This window comes from Saccostrea echinata, unplaced genomic scaffold (genome assembly GCF_033153115.1).
Source record: "Saccostrea echinata isolate AGI-Se365-2 ecotype Australia unplaced genomic scaffold, CSIRO_AGI_Sech_v1 ptg000015l, whole genome shotgun sequence".
In the NCBI taxonomy this organism is placed as follows: Eukaryota; Metazoa; Mollusca; class Bivalvia; order Ostreida; family Ostreidae; genus Saccostrea; species Saccostrea echinata.
In genome coordinates, this window is record NW_026889764.1 from 2,476,838 (window position 1) to 2,498,229 (window position 21,392).

At 33.8% G+C, this 21,392-nt stretch overlaps 1 protein-coding gene across 1 annotated transcript in view; it reads left to right on the plus strand.

Annotated features, from left to right (window-relative positions):
- The first annotated feature begins 7,963 nt into the window (after positions 1-7,963).
- LOC133187394 (uncharacterized) overlaps positions 7,964-21,392 on the plus strand; it is a 185,834-nt gene continuing 172,405 nt past the window's right edge. Inside the window, exons 1-12 of the mRNA XM_061322748.1 lie at positions 7,964-8,118; positions 8,351-8,423; positions 9,171-9,281; positions 9,925-10,049; positions 10,218-10,401; positions 10,705-10,773; positions 10,933-11,149; positions 12,581-12,693; positions 13,979-14,104; positions 17,294-17,488; positions 17,789-17,940; positions 18,142-18,269. Of these exons, the coding sequence (XP_061178732.1) occupies positions 7,976-8,118; positions 8,351-8,423; positions 9,171-9,281; positions 9,925-10,049; positions 10,218-10,401; positions 10,705-10,773; positions 10,933-11,149; positions 12,581-12,693; positions 13,979-14,104; positions 17,294-17,488; positions 17,789-17,940; positions 18,142-18,269 (1,636 nt within the window). The 5' untranslated portion in view covers positions 7,964-7,975. The remainder of the gene's footprint in view (positions 8,119-8,350; positions 8,424-9,170; positions 9,282-9,924; positions 10,050-10,217; positions 10,402-10,704; positions 10,774-10,932; positions 11,150-12,580; positions 12,694-13,978; positions 14,105-17,293; positions 17,489-17,788; positions 17,941-18,141; positions 18,270-21,392) is intronic.

The window sequence follows — 21,392 nt, forward strand, 5'->3', positions numbered from 1 at the left end:
GATTTCACAATAGCTAATACAGTGTATGACTTGGTGTTTCTGAGGAAAAAACTATACTTCAAGTCCTACATATAATTGTGATGATCTGAATTAATTGATAAGACGTCGACGTAACAATGCGTAGAATAAGGGTCTACTTTATGTTAAAACATATTAGATATGTTTTTTTTTTAAAAATCGATACAAAACAAAATAAATGTAGCCTTTCAATTAAATTAGTAAATTCCCATAATTACTCTATCAGTATAAAGAACACAATTACATTAAACAGCTTAATTTATTTTGATCTCTAGTCTCTAAGTGTTAGAAAAAAAAGACAAGAGAGAAAACTTGTGCCTTTTCCCCATTACTTTCAAATTGTGTTTTGTCAATCTCTGTAAAAAAAATATATATATATACATAACATGTAACCCTTTAATTCGGTCAATCCACAGATATATCGACTTCACAGAAAAGCATATCGACCTCGCACTTCGTGCTCGGTCGATATGCTCTTCTGAGAAGTAAGGATGGGGTCGATTACATTCAAAAGTAATCGATTAAATTACGAATACTTAAGATTTTAAAAGTAGTAGTATATTAAAAAATTGTATATTAAAAAGTATTATTGGTATAGACCTAGTATGTATAAACTTTTACAATTATTATCAACTGAAAATGTGAGTGAACTAAGTAATATAGGGAAATTCCTACAGAAAGCTAAAGCACTCAGAGATTCACATCTGTAAACTAAGATTTTTTTTTTAATATTTGGTTGGAAATATTGCACACAAATAATATTATGCTAAAACAAGTATATGTAAATATTTTATGTATGTACATTTTGTATTTTGTAATTGTCTAATGAGTATGTAATCTGATAAGCCATATGGCTTAAGGAATAAATAAACAAACAAATCGATTACAAGCTGATTACAGCCATTTTTTAAAGTAATCAATTACATCTGATTACTTTTCCAGCATGTTAATCATGATTATCTGAGTTTACATTAATTTTTAAAAAAAATTTCTTCTTATAAATTCTTTGTTTATCGTTCGGAGAAGATATGTTTTCTTTGAGTTTTTCATAGGACATTATGTTATGTTTTAAATCAATGCTCATTTTACACACTTTTTAATTGCATTTTACATATAATCATGATTTACATTTTGAAATGTAGAGTTCAGAAAAAATATGGTTACATGTCCTTATACAGATGCTTGAAATGGTTTATATGATCATCTGGTTTCTATCTTATCTACAAGTAAATATCTGTGTTATTGTTGAGGAAAAAACAAATATAACTAATTTATCAATCCAAATGGATAAATATTTACTGTGTCTGACAAAAAAAAAATCTGTTATATTTTCAAAATGAAATGTGAAATGTGCAATCTATACATGCTGAACAGCTAGCGAACCCGGGAAAGGTAGCATGTATTACGTCAACTTGGTAGGTGAGGTATCTTTTGCTTAAACTTGTGTATAAAAATTGTGTTTCTTTATTTGACAAACAAATTCACAGTCACATATTTTTATTGTCTCCTTTAAAAATAGTTAATTTAAGTATAACTTGACCATCACTTTCACTTCTTCCCACTATCCCGAATCTCTACCCACCCGTCTACATGTATATGTATGTAAATCTGTAGATGAATCTGTCTAAAATATGATGCACAGGAATTGCCAAAAGCTGTTTATATTTAACAATTAATCCCCCACCTACTGTGGACAAGCGCTGTAGAAGGAGGAAGGGCGTTGTCTTAACCGCTTTTTATAAAAGGCAGGCCCGTAGCAACGGTTTAACAGGGGGCGGGGGGCTTCAAAAATAAGACAAGAAAATAAAAAAAAAACCCTAAACTGTCCAAAAGTGGGAGAGGGGGGAACCACCATCTAAATGAAAATTTGCTATTGCTAAATGCTATACTCAGAAAAAGTGGGAGCGCCCCCCCCCCTTTGCGTCCTAAGGGTGAAAGGGTGGTCAAAGAAAGGAATAAAAATGGTAGAAGGATTGGTGAAGATAGGGAGAGAATTAAGGAGGAGGATAAGAGAAAACTGCATGAAGACCAAGACTACAAAGTTAAATGAATTAATTTCATAATTTCAAATTTGAAGTTGTATACTGAAAGAGATGGGGCACATGTCCCTTACCAACCTAATTGATTTAACCCCCCCCCCCCCCGAAAAAAAAGTCAGGATTTTTTAATCTCCTCTTCTTATATTCTTGCAAAATCTTAAGAAACGTGAACGCTGTTTGTTATACATGTTTTTTAACATGTCCCAACTGACAAAGCAGGTAACAACATTAATTGTCTTTGTTTGTTAGGCTCATCATTTTTGTGAATGTATTTCAGAGGAGCTGGGAGTGATAATTCAACTTATTCCCATAGCTCCCTTTCAAGGGAGGAAATTCTTCAAAATGATATGTCAGTTTAAATATTTTTAATGTTTCCAACAATGAGATTGAATTTGAATTACTGTATTTATACTGGATTCCTAAACTTCATAAAAATCCTTACAATGATGCATGGCGGGTTCCAATAAATGTTCTACCAAGCCTCTTTCTTATACTCCTCACTAAAATATTAACAGTAGTGAAGGAGAAATTTCAGGAGTAATGTACAACAATATATTCGACAAGTGGTGTAAATCAGTTGTGGATACTTAAAAACTTCAAGAAACATTTAGAAAATTTGAAATCACCAATTTTTACCAAAATCAATAACATCAAAACGTACGAATTTTCAACACTTTATACACTATTCCCTGCGATATTGACAGCTGCTTTTCCAATAAGAATGGACTCGTAAATTTACTTATTTTGTCATTGGTCATTTGCAAAATTATTTTATTAAAAACATTCTGATTGTACAGACAAGTACTCCAAAGTTATATTTAAATGATGCTTAACCATAAAGGTTCGTTTTTTATTGACAATATCTTAAACGTGATCAAACGATCTTAAATAAAAATTAACAAAAGTGATCAGACATATATTTATATAAGGCGGCATACAGAGTGTTTGTTAAAAAGACTCGTATAATGTAGTTTTTGGAAATCAAGTCTTCCAACAATCTGTAGGAATTCACATGGGTGCCAATTGCGATCCTTTATTAGCAGATCTATTTTTGTATTCATATGAAGCAAAATTTATTCAAAATTTCTACATGAGAAGAAAACATTTGCTGTGGCCTCTAACGCGACATTTAGATATATCGACGACGTATTATCAGTGAACTTGAAATAAAAGATTGACAGAGTCTGACACATCTGTTTCATATTTGGATATTTTACTAGGAAGACTTTAATAGTAATCTAACAACAAAACTTTATGATAAACGTGATCGATGACTTCAACTTTTCTACCGTCAACTTCTTTCATATCTGTATAGCAAATATGCCAATATACCCTTATCGCCTGCATATGGAGTTTATGTCTCCCAGTTAATTCGGTCATAGTACGATATGCAAAAGCATGCTCTACGTACAAACAGTTTCTAAAACGAGGAAAGCTATTGACAAAAAAGTTGATGAAACAATGATATCAACAGTCTCTGTTGAAGTCAACATTTCGCAAGATCTGTTGTCGATACAATGACCTTGTCAGCAAATACAATTATCATGAAGTCGAATTCTGACTGACGTTTTTCATACTTATTGTTCGGCCATTATTTACACACTAAATTGTCTAAGGATTGTTCCGTTTACCCGATCATGATGGCTGGGAAAAAGCAGAAATCAGTTCAGTCTTGAAAAGTTTAAATATAAAAGTGGTGGTGGTGGTGGGGGTGGGGGGAGGGGGGATTGATTTTGAACTAACTTGAATCTATACTTCATAGGGATACTTTTGAATTAATATGACAAATAATGACTTTGCTGTTCTTAAGAAGAAATTTTTTATTGATATATCCTTTGTAGTCCTTTGTATAACTATGATCCCCTGGTATGGCCCCTCTATTCTCCTTTGGGGGGGGGGGGCATGATTTGAAAAAAATCTGAATCTACACTACCAAAGGATGCTTCCAAATAAATATGACCGATCTTGACTTTGCTGTTCTTAAAAAGAAGGATTTTAAAGATTTTTTCCTATATATTCCTATGTTAAACCACAGAAATTTTTAGTAAATTAAAAAAAAATACTTAATACCTGTTTAAATTTACTGAAAATTTCGGAAAATTGATAGGTACGCGAACTCCTGTGGTTAAACTTTGATAGCCCATTGTGGCTACACCCTACCCTAGGGGATCATGACTTAAAAAACTTGAATCTACACTACCAAAGGATGCTTTCGTATAAATATGACCAATCATTGATTTGCTGTTCTTGAGAAGAAGATTTTTAAAGATTTTTCCTATATATTCCTTTGTAAAACTTTGATCGCCCATTGTGGCCCCCTGGGGGTCATGATTTGTTTGTTGTTTAACTCCCTCTTGAGAATTTTTCACTCATATGGAGACGCCACCACTTGCCGGTGGAGAGCTGCAAATTTTGACCTATACTCGGCACTGAGGGCCATTGAGCAGTGAGGGATCTTTTTCGTGCCAGCATCTACTGCGACACGGACCTTGGTTTATACGGTCTCATCCGAAAGACCGGTTTCCACGTACATGTACCACAGTGGGATTCAAACCCGCGACGTAAGGATCAACTCCTTACTCCGCGATTCTAGATCTAGAGCAGACGCTCTACCACTCCACCACGCGGGCGACTGTCATGATTTGAACAAACTTGAATCTACACTACCTGAGGATGCTTCCATGTAAGTTTTATATTTTCAAGCACATTGGTTCTTGAGAAGATTTTAAATGATGCCATTTATTTTTCACGAATTCATAATTATCTCCCCTTGGAAGAAGGCGTGACCCTTCATTTGAACAAACTTGAATCCCCTTTACTTAAGGATACTTTGTGGCAAGTTTGGTTGAAATTGGCCCATTGGTTCTTGAGAAGAAGATGAAAATGTGAAAAGTTTGCGACAACTGTGAAAAGTTTCCGACAACGACAGACAACGGACAAAGAACTACGCACGTTAACTCTTGATTCCCGCCTACATTTTACACCCATTTAATTCAATATATACTTATGTTAATTTGGTCATTAAAACTACTTTGAATACAAAGAAGAGTTCAATGTTAATTGATTAATAATTTTAATACCAGTGTCAAATAATTAATTACTCTTAATTATACATCTCTTTTTATGAGGGGGGTAGACGATGTTTTCCATTGAAATCAGACCTCAAAACATCACCAGATTTTAAAATATTCTTGGATATTGATAAATGGCAGTGGCGTAGTTTCCATGGAAGCACAGAAGGACGTGCTTCCACATTGTTCGGTAGGAAGTCTATTAATAAATTTAAAATGCTTTGAATATTAAAATAGGAATAAATTTAAAACACATTCTGTAGAACATACTGATTTGTAGCAAAATTGTGATATATTGTTTGTATTGTTTGTCGGTTTTACGCAAAATTCAGATATTTCGGTGGACATAGTAATTTTTTTCTTCGTCTTTCGTTTATTTATAATTTTTATCAATAAATTGTATTATGAATATAACTGCTATACTTTAAGACTCGATTTTATGAAAACAGACATGAATTCAAAAACTTAAACTTCCAGAAAAATTTATAAAGGAGATGCATAATATTACGTATACGTATAAATTGTATATTACTGAATATGTAAAAAAAAAAAAAACAAAAAAAAAAAAAAAAAAAAAACAAAAACAAAAACATGCTTTCTTAGGTGTTTTGACTTAGTTCTTTTGACTTTGTTAATTTTTGTTATTTTAAATTTGTTATCACACGTTTACTTAACCCAAAAACGTGGCATGACAGATGGAGGCTACGTGTAGTTTCAGAAAAGAATGAAGTAATATTTTGCCTTTGAATTTATTACTAACGACAAGATAAAATAGTAGTTATGTTCATGTGTTCAATCATTATGCAAACAGGAAGTTACAAATAAGATTTAAGCAATAACTATTAAGTAACAACAAATAAGAATTAACAAATAAAATTTAAGTTATAACAACTAAGTTACAAGATATTAACAGATATGAATTTAGTAGTCACAACTGTACTGGGCGTTAAACTACAATTAATCAATCAAAAACCACAGTTAAACTAAGATTAAACATATGATTTTGATAATAAACGTAAGCCAAGCTACACATTCTCCATAGCTACGTTACATTAAGTTATAATCAGCAAAAAAAATTACAACAAAAAAGTAATAACTTAAAACAAATAAGTCATAACAAGTAAGTCAATGTCCCTCCAGGGCTTCCGTAAAAATGTATTCGTAAGCTTTTACTCCCCGAAAAAGCATTTCTAGCAATATTTTAAGAAATATTACTACAAAAGGTATATAGAAAAAAATTACCGAATAATAATTAAAATTGAATAAGGCTATATAATTCTATTTAAAATTGAAGAATTATGGTTATTCGAGACTTTAAAATTGTCTAAAACGCATCAATTTATCAGGGGGCCTTACCCCCGGAGTCCCACTAGGTCTTCGCCTTGGTCACATTGGGGCCCTATCCCCCCAACCACCTGCCGTTTTATGCTTCCATATTGATGGACCCCAAGCTACGCCACTGCATGGCCCTTAAATCTGTTTGTACGAATAACTCCTGTAAAACTAAACATATATTATTGATAAAGTACAATTTCTTAGCTGTAAACCCAGTTGAAATTTGTGATAAAATAATCATTTTTGTTTTTTGTTTTTTGTCTATAAACATATCCCCCCCCCCCCCCCCCCCGTGAAACAACAAAAGCTTTGGTATGGATTTGTTAAATAACGATTCTTAATACATGTAAAAAAGGAATTTTTGTTTCACGGGGAGGGGGGGGGGTGTTTTAAAAATATTTTCCGTTTTCCATTGATTTCTATAGTGAAAAACACAAGTTCTACCAAAATTATAGAGTTATCTCTCTTTGTTTTCCCAAATAAGATATGTTTTGTGAAAATCCAGATAAATATAGATCTATATAAATATGAAAAATTATTCACATCTGTTATCTTTTGAAAATTGACTTGGAGTTAGGTGGGAGAATAATACTATCGTTCGCACTTTCGATCCGAAAATAATCTCACTTGAGCTTTCGGCTCTGGTGAGCTAAAAAAAAATTTGATATGGTTTCCCGGCTAGTTTTGTCCAATGCTGTGATTTAATGAACGGAAGGAAGGCTTCTAGAACCAGAGGCCTGTTCAGAAGAGCGAACGTTCGCGAGCGCTCGCGAACATTTCTGTTGGAAAGATAAGGAATTTTGGCGAGCGCTCGCGAACGTTCGCTCTGTTGAACAGGCCTCAGGCATAGACCTAATTTTTTTAACAAGCTCGCGATTGTCTGGTCCATGCTATAAGGCAATAAGGCAAGAGAAGGGAACCAGGCTAGATAATCATGGTCGCTTAAACGCTTTATATTGCAACAGCGTGTCATTAACGTTTGAAGCTTGTAATGGACTCTGACGGAGGTATGTTGCCGAGAAACGCCGAACGCACTGGCTTTGATAAACAACATATTTATCTTTGAAAATGAGGTGATTTTCTTTGTTTTTCACGGATAGAATTGAAGTACATGATGTATAATGAAAATACAATAAAAAATAGTACCGCATAAAGAACAAAATTTTACAAAACTGAGGAATTCCCACAAAGCGCGCCAAGTGATTTGAATTCGAATTTCCTCAAGTTGTACATTACCACTGCCAATGTCGAGAGAAACGAGAGTTTTATCCTGTTTCACTAGTAATCAAATATCCAGTGATCATTGGTGTTATGACTAACATGAAACTGTACACTTGTGGCTGTATGCAATTCCTATTTCACTTTGACAAGCCAATATTGTAAAAAAAAAAAAAAAAAAAAAAAAAAAAAAATATCAACTAAAAGACTGATATGAGAATGCAAACGTGTTTCTCAATATTACAGGAATAGATAAGAAAAAAAATCCCAGAGTTTAGCCAAAGGATCAGCACAATGTTGGAGATATCAGAGCTTTACAAGGTGACTGGGTCCAAGAAGGTCCAGGAGATGGAGAAAGAGCTATCCATTGATCTTGAGGATCTCAAGAAGGACATCGAGGACAATATTGTGGACCACATACCAGTCAAAATGATAAGGTGATAATTAACTTTACAGACGAGTAGGCACATACTGGTCCAATTGAATGGGTTCTAAGGTTTACAATTACAAAGATGGAAACAAATGAATAATAACATAATTATACAAAACTCATTTTCTGAAGAACAATAATGTTTTATTAGAACAATAAGAATGTCTACATGAATTTCTAAAGATGTTGTCAAGGATCATTTTATAGGGTAATTTTCGCTGACAGAATATTTCTTGCAGCTCTATACCAATGCCAAAGGATGTGTCCTATTTTCGCAGAGAAAGGAAACTGGTTATTGATCGCCTGTTGCAGGTGAGGGGATGTTTAAACTTATCTGCTGAAAGTTTCCCACACAACTTAAGTGCAGTGTCACCTTGAAATGCTCTCTTTTCATGGAATTTTGTTTAACATTTATATATTTACATTTGCTGTGTTATTTTTTTAAGCAACTATGAACTTGATTTAACGTTTAGATATTTACATTTGCTGCGTTATATTCTTAAGCAACTATGAACTTGATTTAAAATCCATTCTTGTCAGTTGTGCATAATATGCATTTAGAAACTGGTACTAAATAACAGTTGAACTTCGGTATCTGGAACACTGATATTTGGAATACCATGGATATGTCGGAGAGATTTGGAAGTCTCAAACACTTAATCATTAAGTATTTTTCCCTCAATATCTCAAATCCTCGGATATCTCGAACTTTTTTCTCGGTTCAATTGAGTTCGAGATAGTGAGGTTTGACTGTAATTGACATCACAAGAAGGCTTCTGAGATGGTAATGAATTATAACAAAATAGGGCAGTGAAAAATTCAAATATTGAGTGTATTTTTGTAGGTTTTAAATGTAAATATGTTTTTCAGCTTGTGAATGTTGTTGGTTTATCATTCACACAAACTAGCGTGTATAGGCATATTTTTCATGAGGCGCTAGCAGGCTTCATGAAATATGCTTACATGAAAAGTCATGTGATTTATACACCAGTAACATTCACAAACCTAAAAACACTGTTCTTAATCAATCATTGTTACACATCACTGGCTATTTTTAAGGTTAGTGAAGCCCAGCCATTGAAAATGCAAGCAGAGATCATCAAAGAAGAAATGATGTCAGCAGAAGAAAATGAATACTCAGCAAAAAGTCTGCCACTTCTTTTACACCAGGTAACATGACAAAACGGAACCTATTTACAAATTTGCATCAGTTTTCAATAAATTAAGCTGTGAACACAATTTGTTAATGCTATTTCATATTGAGATATCAGTCAGATAATCTTTTGATTGTTGTTCAAGCCATCATTAATATTGCTACTTATTAAGATTTGATGATATGAAACGGGACATGTGAATTATTGTTTTATTAGTTATCCAATCAGTAAGCTAAATTGGATGTATATAGGATTTCCCATGGTTTGTGGTTGGATATGATTTTTATCCAAGGAGTTGTGTTTTCTATCCCTGAGCTTTGGCTTGGCAGGTGGATAGGAAACACACGAGTTGGATAAAAATCACACCCAACCACAAACCAATGGGAGATTCTTTTTATCACATTTTACATACAGCTATCACATGTTTTACAGTCTTTATGTGTGTTTCATATGTGAATCCACTTCATTTGACTTCGTCACTTTTACGCAAAAAAACGTGCTGTCACAACTGTTGATATGAAAATGATATCATATGAGCTATATCCACTGTATAAAGGGGTAAACATGACCCAAAGAAAAATATTCTTGGCCAGTATGAAAATAGAAGTTCCTCTCATATAAGGCTGTTGGGGTTACTCTAGAAATTTATACAATTGTAGTACTACATAGAGAAGATTTACCAGCTGGTCCAGTGTAAACATTTACACATGCTGAGATGGAAGCGATTCTGTGAGCATACAAGCACTATAGAATCTCTGTATCCCCACTACACAAAAAGACTCAAGTAAGCATATCTGTAAAAAAAGATACATGCATTTTATTTTTAAAACAAAGATTCTAGAACAGACTTGTATCATATTAATAAAAGTGTTTAAATTGCAAAATAATTAAGATATTTTTACTGGAATTTAGAAGATGGATTCTTAATTTTGTTGGTCACTACCATTTTCAGTCATATAATGGCCGAGTACCACGACAGTGTCCAGCGAGCCCACAGACTGAGTCTGGCTCGTGAAGACCTTCTGTGTGGCACAGAACAGGTTGTTAATGAAGTCAAAATTGAAGACATTCTTATTTATCTCCGATGGATGGTCTGTCATTTCCACTCCATGAAAAGAGTCAACCAATATCTCAGGGTATGTGTCCTTTGTCTTTGTAAAAGATTGAGATAAATCATTCATCAATAAAATAATTGTAATGAGTAAAATATTAAGATAAATCATTCATCTCTAAAACAACTGTAATGATGAACTCAGTAGCACTTTTATTTTCAGTCAGAGTTTTTGTTTAACTTTTCATCATCAAACTCTAGCATATTTTTTTAATCTTTAAACAGTTTGATAACCATTTTTTAAACTTTGTATATTATCATATAGCAAAGTCTGCTGTAAATTAAAGTGTTTAATGTTTACCATTAAACTAGAGATGGTTTTTGACAGGTGTTAAAATGGCTACCTCTAACACACAGAGCTGAGACCTCTCCCCCAGAGAAAGAAAAGGAAGACCTGGTGTGTATATCATTTGTCCCTGTACTTAACTCTTTATATAAGTTTTCTAGTTATTTAAATTTGACAAGTAAAATGCTTTTGGCATTATGATTTCTTTAAAATTTCTTCATTGATGAATGCCTTTCTGAAGAAAAAGTGAAATTTTGCTGTTTTGAACAGGAGGAAGGGACCACAGCATCAAAGATAGCCTCCAGATATGGGGATGATTCTCTAAGTGGACTGTTTCAGCGACCCAAGTCTGGAGTGTCTCGACCAAGTTCTGCTGTGTCTGTGCAGGCCACCGGACCTATTCCCACAGCTCCTCCCATAAACCCTAGTCTACTGACCACTAACCCACTGCCTTCCTCTGTGTTTACTATGGCTGCTGCTGCTACCAGTAAGATTTCAGACATACCTGATATTGTCATTGTTTTTGCGGAAATTCAGAAGATACATTAAAGAGCACATTCATACCAGTTTTTATATATTATGAGTGCAGCATGTTATTAATTGCATGATCCCATGAATCAATTCATACACTGGTGCTTATTTCTGCATGGTTTTATGTATTTACGTTTCAGTAAAGGTATTCAAATCAAAATTTCTTTATCAATTAAGTTTTAATAAAGTGGCTGCAACGGTATTGTTGACATCTTACACGAACGATCACGTTACACGAACGATTCCACATGATTAACGCACGATAAAATCTATTACACGAACGATCCTTCACGCACACGATTCTACACGATCGCTAACGCAAACGCATGATTCTTCACACAAAATAGTTCAAATTCTTTAGGAATGGATATTTTCAAAATGAAGTAAGGCTTAATATTTATATTAGATTTCAAATAATTATTGATATTATTTCATCAACTTTGAAAAATGAAAAAAAAAATAGTAATGGATATTTCTGGAACTAAATACATGTAAGACTTATTAATTATTTTATATTACAAATAATTATTTACGTAATTCTCTGACTTAAGAAAACTGATTTTTTTTTTCTTCTATCAGAAGATGTACATGTAGGTGGACTGTGAGTTTTGATTGAATTGGATTTCATTATATGCAGAAAGGGATAAGTTTGAAAAAAAAATGGCATGAAAATGAATTAAATCATAAGTTATATCCATGTTTCCATTTGTGAATCTCTAAAATCGACAATTATTTTACAAATTATTTATTTGCAGAAATTATAAAAATAATTAAAAGTAAGGTTCAAAGATAAACACTAATAAACAAAACCCCGACAATCATGTCGTCTACATGTACATTCGCCGACTAAACATTAATGTACGCATTGAGAATTTTGTCTATTTATTTATTTGTAAAAATATCTTTTTTTGATCTATTGATTTTAAAAATATCTTGACCATTAAATATGATTAACATCAGAGACAAAATCCTTAGGTTAAACATCTAAGTAAGGTTTGTCACAAAAAATCACGCTATTTGACGAGAACACAATGTTGTACGACTTACTATATTGTTTATTTCCAAGCGATAATTAGTTCGTTCTGCTTTCAATTATGTAAATCGTGCTTCATTTATTTTATTTGGATTGAAAAAAATAAAACAGACAAGCGAAATGCTTGTATAACAACTAACATTCCGTTAAAAACTTACAAAACGAAATTGACACATTTCTTAATGCACAATCACGCACGATTAAAACCGCAAACGATTGAGTCTGATACACGCACGATCTCGCACGTTACACAACCGATTCTACACGATTGGTTTGTTAACAATAACGTTGCAGCCACTGTAAAAATGTTCTATGGATGATGCCAATGACAGCTTGGACTGATTCTTTTTCCAGGTGGTGGTATAGCAACAGATGAGTCGACTCAGGGACTGCCATTAAATGCTGTAGACTTTGAAACTCTTAAACCTCACCTGAGCTTTTTGTTGAATATCTATGGCATCAACTATGTGAGTGATTGGACACTGTATCTCTTGTTGCAGCCCGGAGGACCGGGCTGCTCTATACATATAAGTTTAAGTGTTGGTATATGGGGATTGAGGTGGGAGAAGTTATTCAGAATTAAAGGTTTTCTAAACATTAAAAAGATTGTTAATCAGAATGTTCTTTCCCTTTATAAATTACGAGATACACAATATATTTACTTCCATAAAGTGAATCTGTAAAAATGTATATGTTTTTCATATTTAATATATAAAGTTGCTTATCATTTACTATCTAAAAAACGACAGGTCCCTTTTTTTAGAACATCGAATTTTACTTATCGCATAAAAACGTAAAAAAAAGTACTTTACACAGTTCATGTTTTATATTCTTTAAGTGAAAGACATTTTTGAAAATAGGTGTTGCATGTGTCAGGTTTCAAATTATATTTTATGCAGCCAACATTTACTTGAGGAATTGATAATGTTTAAAAGGGTATCGTTTTTGTTCGATTTTCATCCGACTATAAGTTTTCAAAATATTCTCGACTATCGTCTCCATCATTTAGACGCATGCCTTTTTCACACATATCGAAGCGGTTTGATGATCAAGACTCATTTCCATTGTTTACTTTATTTATTTCCCTGGCGACAATTGATGGTTACATCAATGTTTTCTTGTTCATTACTTACATTACATTTTGGGCTACATGTACACATATCTTTTACGATTTGTTTACATAATTAATTCAACATGTATTAAGCAGTTTACAAATAGGAGTCAGAAAAAAATTAAATGATAAATTTGCATGCTGTAGAAAGCTCCACGGGAGTAAAATATTAAAGATACATTACAAGAATGGAGGACTGCATTTTATTTTTTAGTCATTTTCCACATGGAGACAGTTATTATTTAAATAAAGATTTTTTTAGCACCATATAGTGATTCAATTGATTATCACATGATATCTTCTCATAAGAATCTCTGTATTTTTATGTTAAAGGTTGTGATATCAACCTGTTACTTTATTGCTGAGCTAAAGAAATGCTGAAACCTACTCTCAATTACTGTAAATTCCTTATTTTACGCGAGTACTTAATATCGCGAAAGGGCTCTTAGACGCCAAATCGCGAGAACAATAATTCGCGAATGGACGGTTTACAATGAGATTTAACATTGATTTCAACACCATAAAAATAAAAGCGAGTAACTTTATTTCGCGAGTGGTGCTCCTTGCGTAATTACGCGTTAATTAATTCCTCGCGTATATTTAGGAATCTACAGTACTTGACATGAAATTGTATTTTGCAGGATTTAAATTCCATCCATAATTCTGCTGATGAAATGGAAATGTATGCAGCTGTGAACAGAAAGTTTCAATCCCTCTTCAACCGACAGGAAGTCATGAAAACATTTAAGACATATGACAGACTTGAGGTAAGTTGATACTTTTAGAGACCAACATTCAAAAATAATGTTCAGTGATATATTTTCAGTGTTGGAATTACAGTCCCTGAAACGTTCTACTTTCCCACTTGAACGGTGAGCGAACGCTGAACGAACGGTGAACGAACGCTGAACGAACGCAGAGCGAACGGTGAGTGAACGATGTGTGAACGCTGAACGCAACTTGGTGAACGATGTGTGAACGCTGAACGGTGAGCGAACGCAGAACGCGAACGGAGCGCAAACGCGAACGCAAAGTGAACGGTGAACGAACGGTGAACGCAAGATGAACGATATATTCGGAATGCCTCTGATCTTTTCCTTGCATTGAAACTATTTTATTGTTTTATTATGTCAAGTGCCAAAATAAATAAATAAATCAATCAATCAATAATAAATAAGTAAACCAATAAATGAATGAATAAGTCAATAAAATAAATTCTCCAAAATTGTCCTGAGAAAGACGATGCATGCACATTAAGTTTTTAATCACACGATTTTTATCGCATTAAAACATTGCAATTGTTGCCGAACTCTGAAGTATGAGATATTTTTTAGTTGGAAAATAAAAATGTTTATTCTTATTTGATAACAAATCAGAGAAAACTTCTGACTTATAGAATGAATTAAAGTGGTTGTAACATCCATTCATATATCTCCGTGTTAAGGCGATTTCGTGTAAAGTAATGAAAAAAAAAATAATTACATAGGTCAGTGGACGTTTTGCATTTATACGCTCGTATTTTAAATTTTTAATACAATAATATATTCTGTGTCATTTCTATTTTACATGATGATTTATCAGGCCCGTAGGAAGCAAATTCGGTGGGGGGGGGGGGGGCACAGCCATACATTTTCAGTTAATAGTTGAGGGGGCACTACCAAAAATTTCCTGACAAGCAAAAAAAAAAAAAAAAAAAAAAAAAAAAAGATCATCAGACTTTTTATTGCGGGGGCACAAGCATATAGTATCTATGTTTACTATAATAATCTATATATCGGCAAAATTATTGGGGAGGGGGGCACGCCCCCCCTCCCCCTCGGTTCCTACGGCCATGTTTTATCTGTAGATGGCCGTGATTATACTCGGACAAGATAATACAAAGATACATATTCATATTAATTTTTATAAATTCAATTTTCAGAACTTGATATTCAAGTAATATGCTGTTATAGTTTTTATTAAACAGACAAATGAGAGAGAGAGAGAGAGAGAGTAAGAGAGAGAGAGAAATATTCCGTTTTAGCTAAACCCCCCCCCCCCCCCATTTCAGGCTTCACTACATGTTTGTACCTATATCAAACAAAAACTCTGAAATTTTTTTCTAAGTATATCAGACAGTGAAAGTAACTTCTTTTTTTTTTATCAACAAATCAAATCCATTTGTTTGACAGTCATACTCGTTTTTATTTTCCTGCTTCAAGTTCACACGAAGTCCACGTGCTTGTCCTGTCAATCAAAATCATTCGAGACTGTGCAGGTGTGAAAGTTTCGTCACATCGAAGACGAAGTGCGAGTATTTCCAACAAGTTATAACATTTATTTTTATCATTTCTAGATTTGATTCCAACATTTGAATGATAATTGAATAAAATACATAGGGCATTAACACTTGAATTTGAAACATACTCTGCCAATTCCATATACCACCGCCGACACGTGTACATTTTGAACTACTATTGTTTTGTGACTTTTTTAGATGCCTGTTTGTTTTGAGACTGAAATTTTTGTTCTAAAAAAGACCTTAACTTTTTTTTAAAAATGTTAATTAAAATATTCTGGAAATACAATACTGACTAAGTAACCGATTTAGGGGGAAAAGGGGGGGGGGGTATTAATCATATCGAATGACAAACATATAAAGTTACGGTGAAGAAAGATTTTTGTTCTCTCTATAACTATAGACTTTACATATTATAGTAGAGAAAATTCTGTAGTGCATTACATTTTAAATAAATATTTCCTTTAACCACACCATCAATTTAATTCGCTCTAAAGATAATAAATTAATACGATATCCGCAGTACTATGTATAACTCTCAGAACTAGTTCTATCATATTTTCTGTAGTAATTGAAAAAAAAGTGTTATAAATAAATATTTTCGTAATTTTGCTGCGTAATTATTTGACTTGGATAATCATATCTCCATTAACTATTTGTCGTCTTTAACAAAACAACAAAATGTTGCAGTGCTTGAAGTATTTGCACATTGCCTTTAGTTAAATTTAGTATTTCAGCATCGTTCTACATAGGTACAGAATGTGCTTATAACAACATTTATTTTCCAGAGTAATTTAATAAATAACCTAACAGCTAAGTTAGAATAATAAAAATATATATCGTAGATATTTTCCCCCATGAATTAATGATTCTTCAAACACGATATGTAAGTTATTAAATTAAAAAACCTGTAACTCCTAACCTACAAAAAGATAAGTCCTTTCACTTCGGAGTTCCGAATGACAATGAAAACTGAACGATAGGTGAACGCTGAACGCAAGGTGAACGCAAAGTGAACGGAACGAAGAGCGAACGCTGAACGCTTTGTGAACGGTGAACGCGAGCGCACGGTGAACGGTGAACGCAAAACAGTGAACGGAGAGCGAACGGTGAACGCACGCTGAACGAACGGTGAACGCACGCTGAACGAACGGTGAACGAACGGTGAGCGAACGGAAAAATGGGAAAGTAGAACGTTTCAGGGACTGTAATAATTTGCTTCTGAAGATTCAGGGTAAAGTTACGAAAAGGAATATGCTAGTGCATTTTGGGCTCAGTTAATCAAAGATTAGGTTAAAAGGTCAAGATTTGTGTAATAGTTCATATTGCCAGGCTCCTTGCCCTGACCTTGAAGATTTTTGACTTTCAATGCAGGAGAGTTCAGTAATTTTGAAAGCAGTCATTAACTTAAGTTAGTAATTGAAAAATGCTGTGGAATATAATTCAGAGTCATGGAATACCAAAATTGTTCTACTGAGTATTATAAGCTTTATGTATCATGGCTATACATTTACTTTAGAAAAAACCCTTCAGTGGCATGTTGTTTAGAGTCAATATCATGTTGAGTCACTAATCAACGAACTAGAGACAGAATGTTTTGTATTTAAGCATTCTTCTGATGTTTGATGTACCTTTAACTCCGTCACATACAGTAACTGTATTGATTATTTTATGACAGCCTGGACAGCAAGGATGGGGGTCTGATTCACCCTCCCACTGCCTGAAACAGGAGAGTAACTGGATCTCCTTTGTAACCCTGAAAAGCGAGAGTGACCCCCAACAAGAGATAGAGTGGACCAATCTCAGACATCGTAACAATGTGGATGAAATCTTGCGATACATGGAGGCTTTCACTTCTGTCAGTGACCCTCAGGTTTGTAACTTTGTGAAATGTGCAATGTTAAGAGGAATTTACTTAGATCCTGTTGGGAATTTAAGGTGGTAGGGATCATTAAGTAGGAATAAAAGATCTACATAACTTTTTATACCACTATTATGTTAATTCTATCTTGCTGTTCTAAATTTATGTTCTCCTCACTGCAGAAGGTTCAAGAGACCCTGAGAGACTCCAAAATGTTAGTCGTCATAAAAAATAAAGAACAGATTTAACTTTTCAGAATTAATGTCAATTCTATATTGGTTTTCTAAATTATTCCTGTTCTCATTACTGCAGAAGGTTCAGGAGACCCTGAGAGACCATGCTACTATGGTTCAGAATCCCCCGGAACCGCAGGAAGCCTCTGTCACTACACACCGCTCACACAAGACGTACGACACGAGACAGACATGGAGAAAAATCTACTCCAATCCTGACCTTTATGCAGAGTAAGGCAATTCTAATCTTTCTGATATATGCATGCCAAAGACCTAAAAGGGTCCATTTCAAAGTACATTAAAGTATACATACTGGTACAAAGAGTATGAGAATATTAGAGAATACACTAATACTTTCAGTGAAAGCGGGGGACAGTAAAATAATGAATGTAGTGTCTCTATTGAAAGTAACTTAATTTACATGTATTTTAGTAATGACCTAGATGACAATCTCCAAGACGATGAAGAAATGGGCGGGACAGGAAGTAAGTCGGCGCGGGCTGTTAGTGCTCGTCGGAGGAAGGACAGTTATGACTACAAAAGCACGGTGCAGATGTTGGGTGAGGGGCCAAAGAGTTTGTCATGTTTTTGTGTGGATTTTATACTGAGTTCCTTGCCATTATATAATTAAATTTTTAATGAAAAGTTCTTTATAATAAATATTCATTATGTTTTAGAAAAAAATAATTTTAGCAAACTTGTTGTGTAACAGGGTTTGAAGAGCTAAATGTGAAGTTTACAGGTATTTTATACAGTATGTAGGTCACATAAGGAATGGACTCTATTAAGCATCTATAGAAAATTGATTAATATCTCCACTGGGTTAAAATTTAGATTTCATAAGAACATGTATTCTCATTTTGATATAGAAGATAGACGTAATAAATATGAAACTAACTAATCTTAACAATTCATCATATGCATAAAAAAGCTATAATTAACAATTTATAACTGCATGATAATTACCAGTGAGGTGAAGGATACTATAGATCTATATTAAGATAGGTTAGGCATGGTTTATAAGACATGTATTCAAAATAAACAGAAAAACTGGGGAGTTGAGGACTTAGGTGTATGTGCTTCTTTAACATTTTAATTTAACTTTTCAACCTATTTTTCCTTTTTAGTGGACAATACAGCTCAAGATATTTGTAGTAAAGGTGAAAAAAGATCTTTGTTAAATAAAAAGATCTTAAGTATGTATTACTTGACAGATTAGTGCAAATGGCAAGTTTTTGCTAGAATTTTGAGAAATCTCGTATACATGTATTCATCAGTAATTTTTGTGTCCAGCTAGATGTTTGTGTTTTCATGTCTGCAATAGGTATGATGCAAAATTTATGCTAATCAAAGCAGTGGTTACACATTAATTTGAAATAGATAGTGGTTTGTTCATGGGTCATTTTGTTTGTTATGCATCAAACTGGCTACACTTTCCACACTGCAAGTGATGCTTTCAGAAAAAGCTTTGATTTTTGCACTCAGTTTGAAATCAAACCAAAAGGAATTTTATAAATATTTTTAAAAGGTATTTTAACACATTAGTTCAGAAGACATACTTGCATATTTGTTGCCAGAAAAGTACGTAGCTTTTTATGTTTATTGATACTATCAGACTATCATAGATTAATAAACTGAATTATTTGTCCATATATTTTTAGGTCACCTGAGTCACTAAGGTGACCTATTGCTATCTCTTTTCGTCCGTCGTCGTCCGTCGTTCGTCGGTCGTAAACTTTTGAACATTTTCAGCTTCTTCTCTGGAACCAGCAAACCAATTTCAACCAATTTTGGCATATAGCATCTATGGGTGAAGGGGAACAAAAATTGTGAAATTCGTGGCCCCTGCCCCCCTGGGGCCTGAGGGGTGGGGCCAAAACCATCAAAATTAATGCAATCTTTAAAAATCTTCTTCTTTACTCCTGAACAACAAGCAGTCAAACTGTTGGCATGATTGTAATAAGCATTGAGCCCTCTACCAAAATTGTGAAATTCATGGCCCCAGGGTCAGGGGTTCTGGTGCTAGGGCGGGGCTATATAGATCATATAGTGAAAGTGCATTATTTCTTTGAAAATCTTCTTCTCTACTCCTGGGTATTATTGAAACAAATTGAATACATAGTTATGATAAGTAAGGGTGACTCTACCAAAATTGTGAAATTCATAGCCCCAGGGTCAGGGGTTCTGGTGCTAGGGTGGGGCTATATAGGTCATATAGTGAAAGTGCATTATTTCTATGAAAATCTTCTTCTCTACTCCTGGGTATTATTGAAACAAAATGAATACAAAGTTATTATAAGCAAGAGTGACTCTACCAAAATTGTGAAATTCATAGCCCCAGGGTCAGGGGTTCTGGTGCTAGGGCGGGGCTATATAGATCATATAGTGAAAGTGCATTATTTCTTTAAAAATCTTCTTTTCTACTCCTGGGTATTATTGAAAGAAATTGAATACATAGTTATGATAAGCCAGAGTGACTCTACCAAAATTGTGAAATTCATGACCCCAGGGTCAGGGGTTCTGGTGCTAGGGCGGGACTATATAGGTCATATAGTGAAAGTGTATTATTTCTTTGAAAATCTTCTTTTCTACTCCTGGGTATTATTTAAACAAATTAAATACATAGTTATGATAAGCCAGAGTGACTCTACCAAAATTGTGAAATTCATGACCCCAGGGGTCAGGGGTTCTGGTGTTAGGGCGGGGCTATATAGATCATATAGTGAAAGTGCATTCTTTCTTTGAAAATCTTCTTTTCTACTCCTGGGTATTATTTAAACAAATTAAATACATAGTTATGATAAGCAAGAGTGACTCTACCAAAATTGTGACATTCATAGCCCAGGGTCAGGGGTTCTGGTGCTAGAGTGGGGCTATATAGATCATATAGTGAAATTGCATTATTTCTTTGAAAATCTTCTTCTCTACTCCTGGGTATTATTTAAACAAATTAAATACATAGCTATGATAATCAAGGGTGACTCTACCAAAATTGTGAAATTCATGACCCCAGGGTCAGGGGTTCTGGTGCTAGGGCGGGGCTATATAGATCATATAGTGAAAGTGCATTCTTTCTTTAAAAATCTTCTCTTCTCTTGGGTATTATTTAAACAAATACATGGTTATGATAAGCAAGGATGCCTCTTCCAAAATTGTGAATTTCATGACCCCTGGATCAGAAGTTCTGATATTAGGGCAGGGCTCTATTTATTACATAGTGAAAATGCTTTAAAAATCTTCTCTGCACCTGGGCATAGCAGAGGCAAAAAGAGTAAAAGTTTTAATAAGGAAGGGTATTTTTACCAGATTTTTGAACATCAGAACCATTTAATCAAGTGTTCTGGTCCAGGCCAGGGCTCTATTAATTTGTATTCTATTGAGAGGAGTTATTCCCCTTTGCCATATACTTGTGTTAATTAATCACTGTAAATGATGTACTTGAAAGGTTAATAGAATAAGAGAATTATGCAAGAATTTTTATTGTATAATACAAAAAGTAATTTCATAGCTTTAATGATCAGGTAGACTTGTAAGTAACAGATAAATAAAAATGAGACAAAAATAACTTGTCTTATTAAATGTTCATCAAAGACCAAGAGAGGCCAATGTAAGAGATTTCAACAAGGAATTAAAAGAGTATAGAAGCACTGATTATAAGTTTGTTTATATACTGTCTGGTGAGA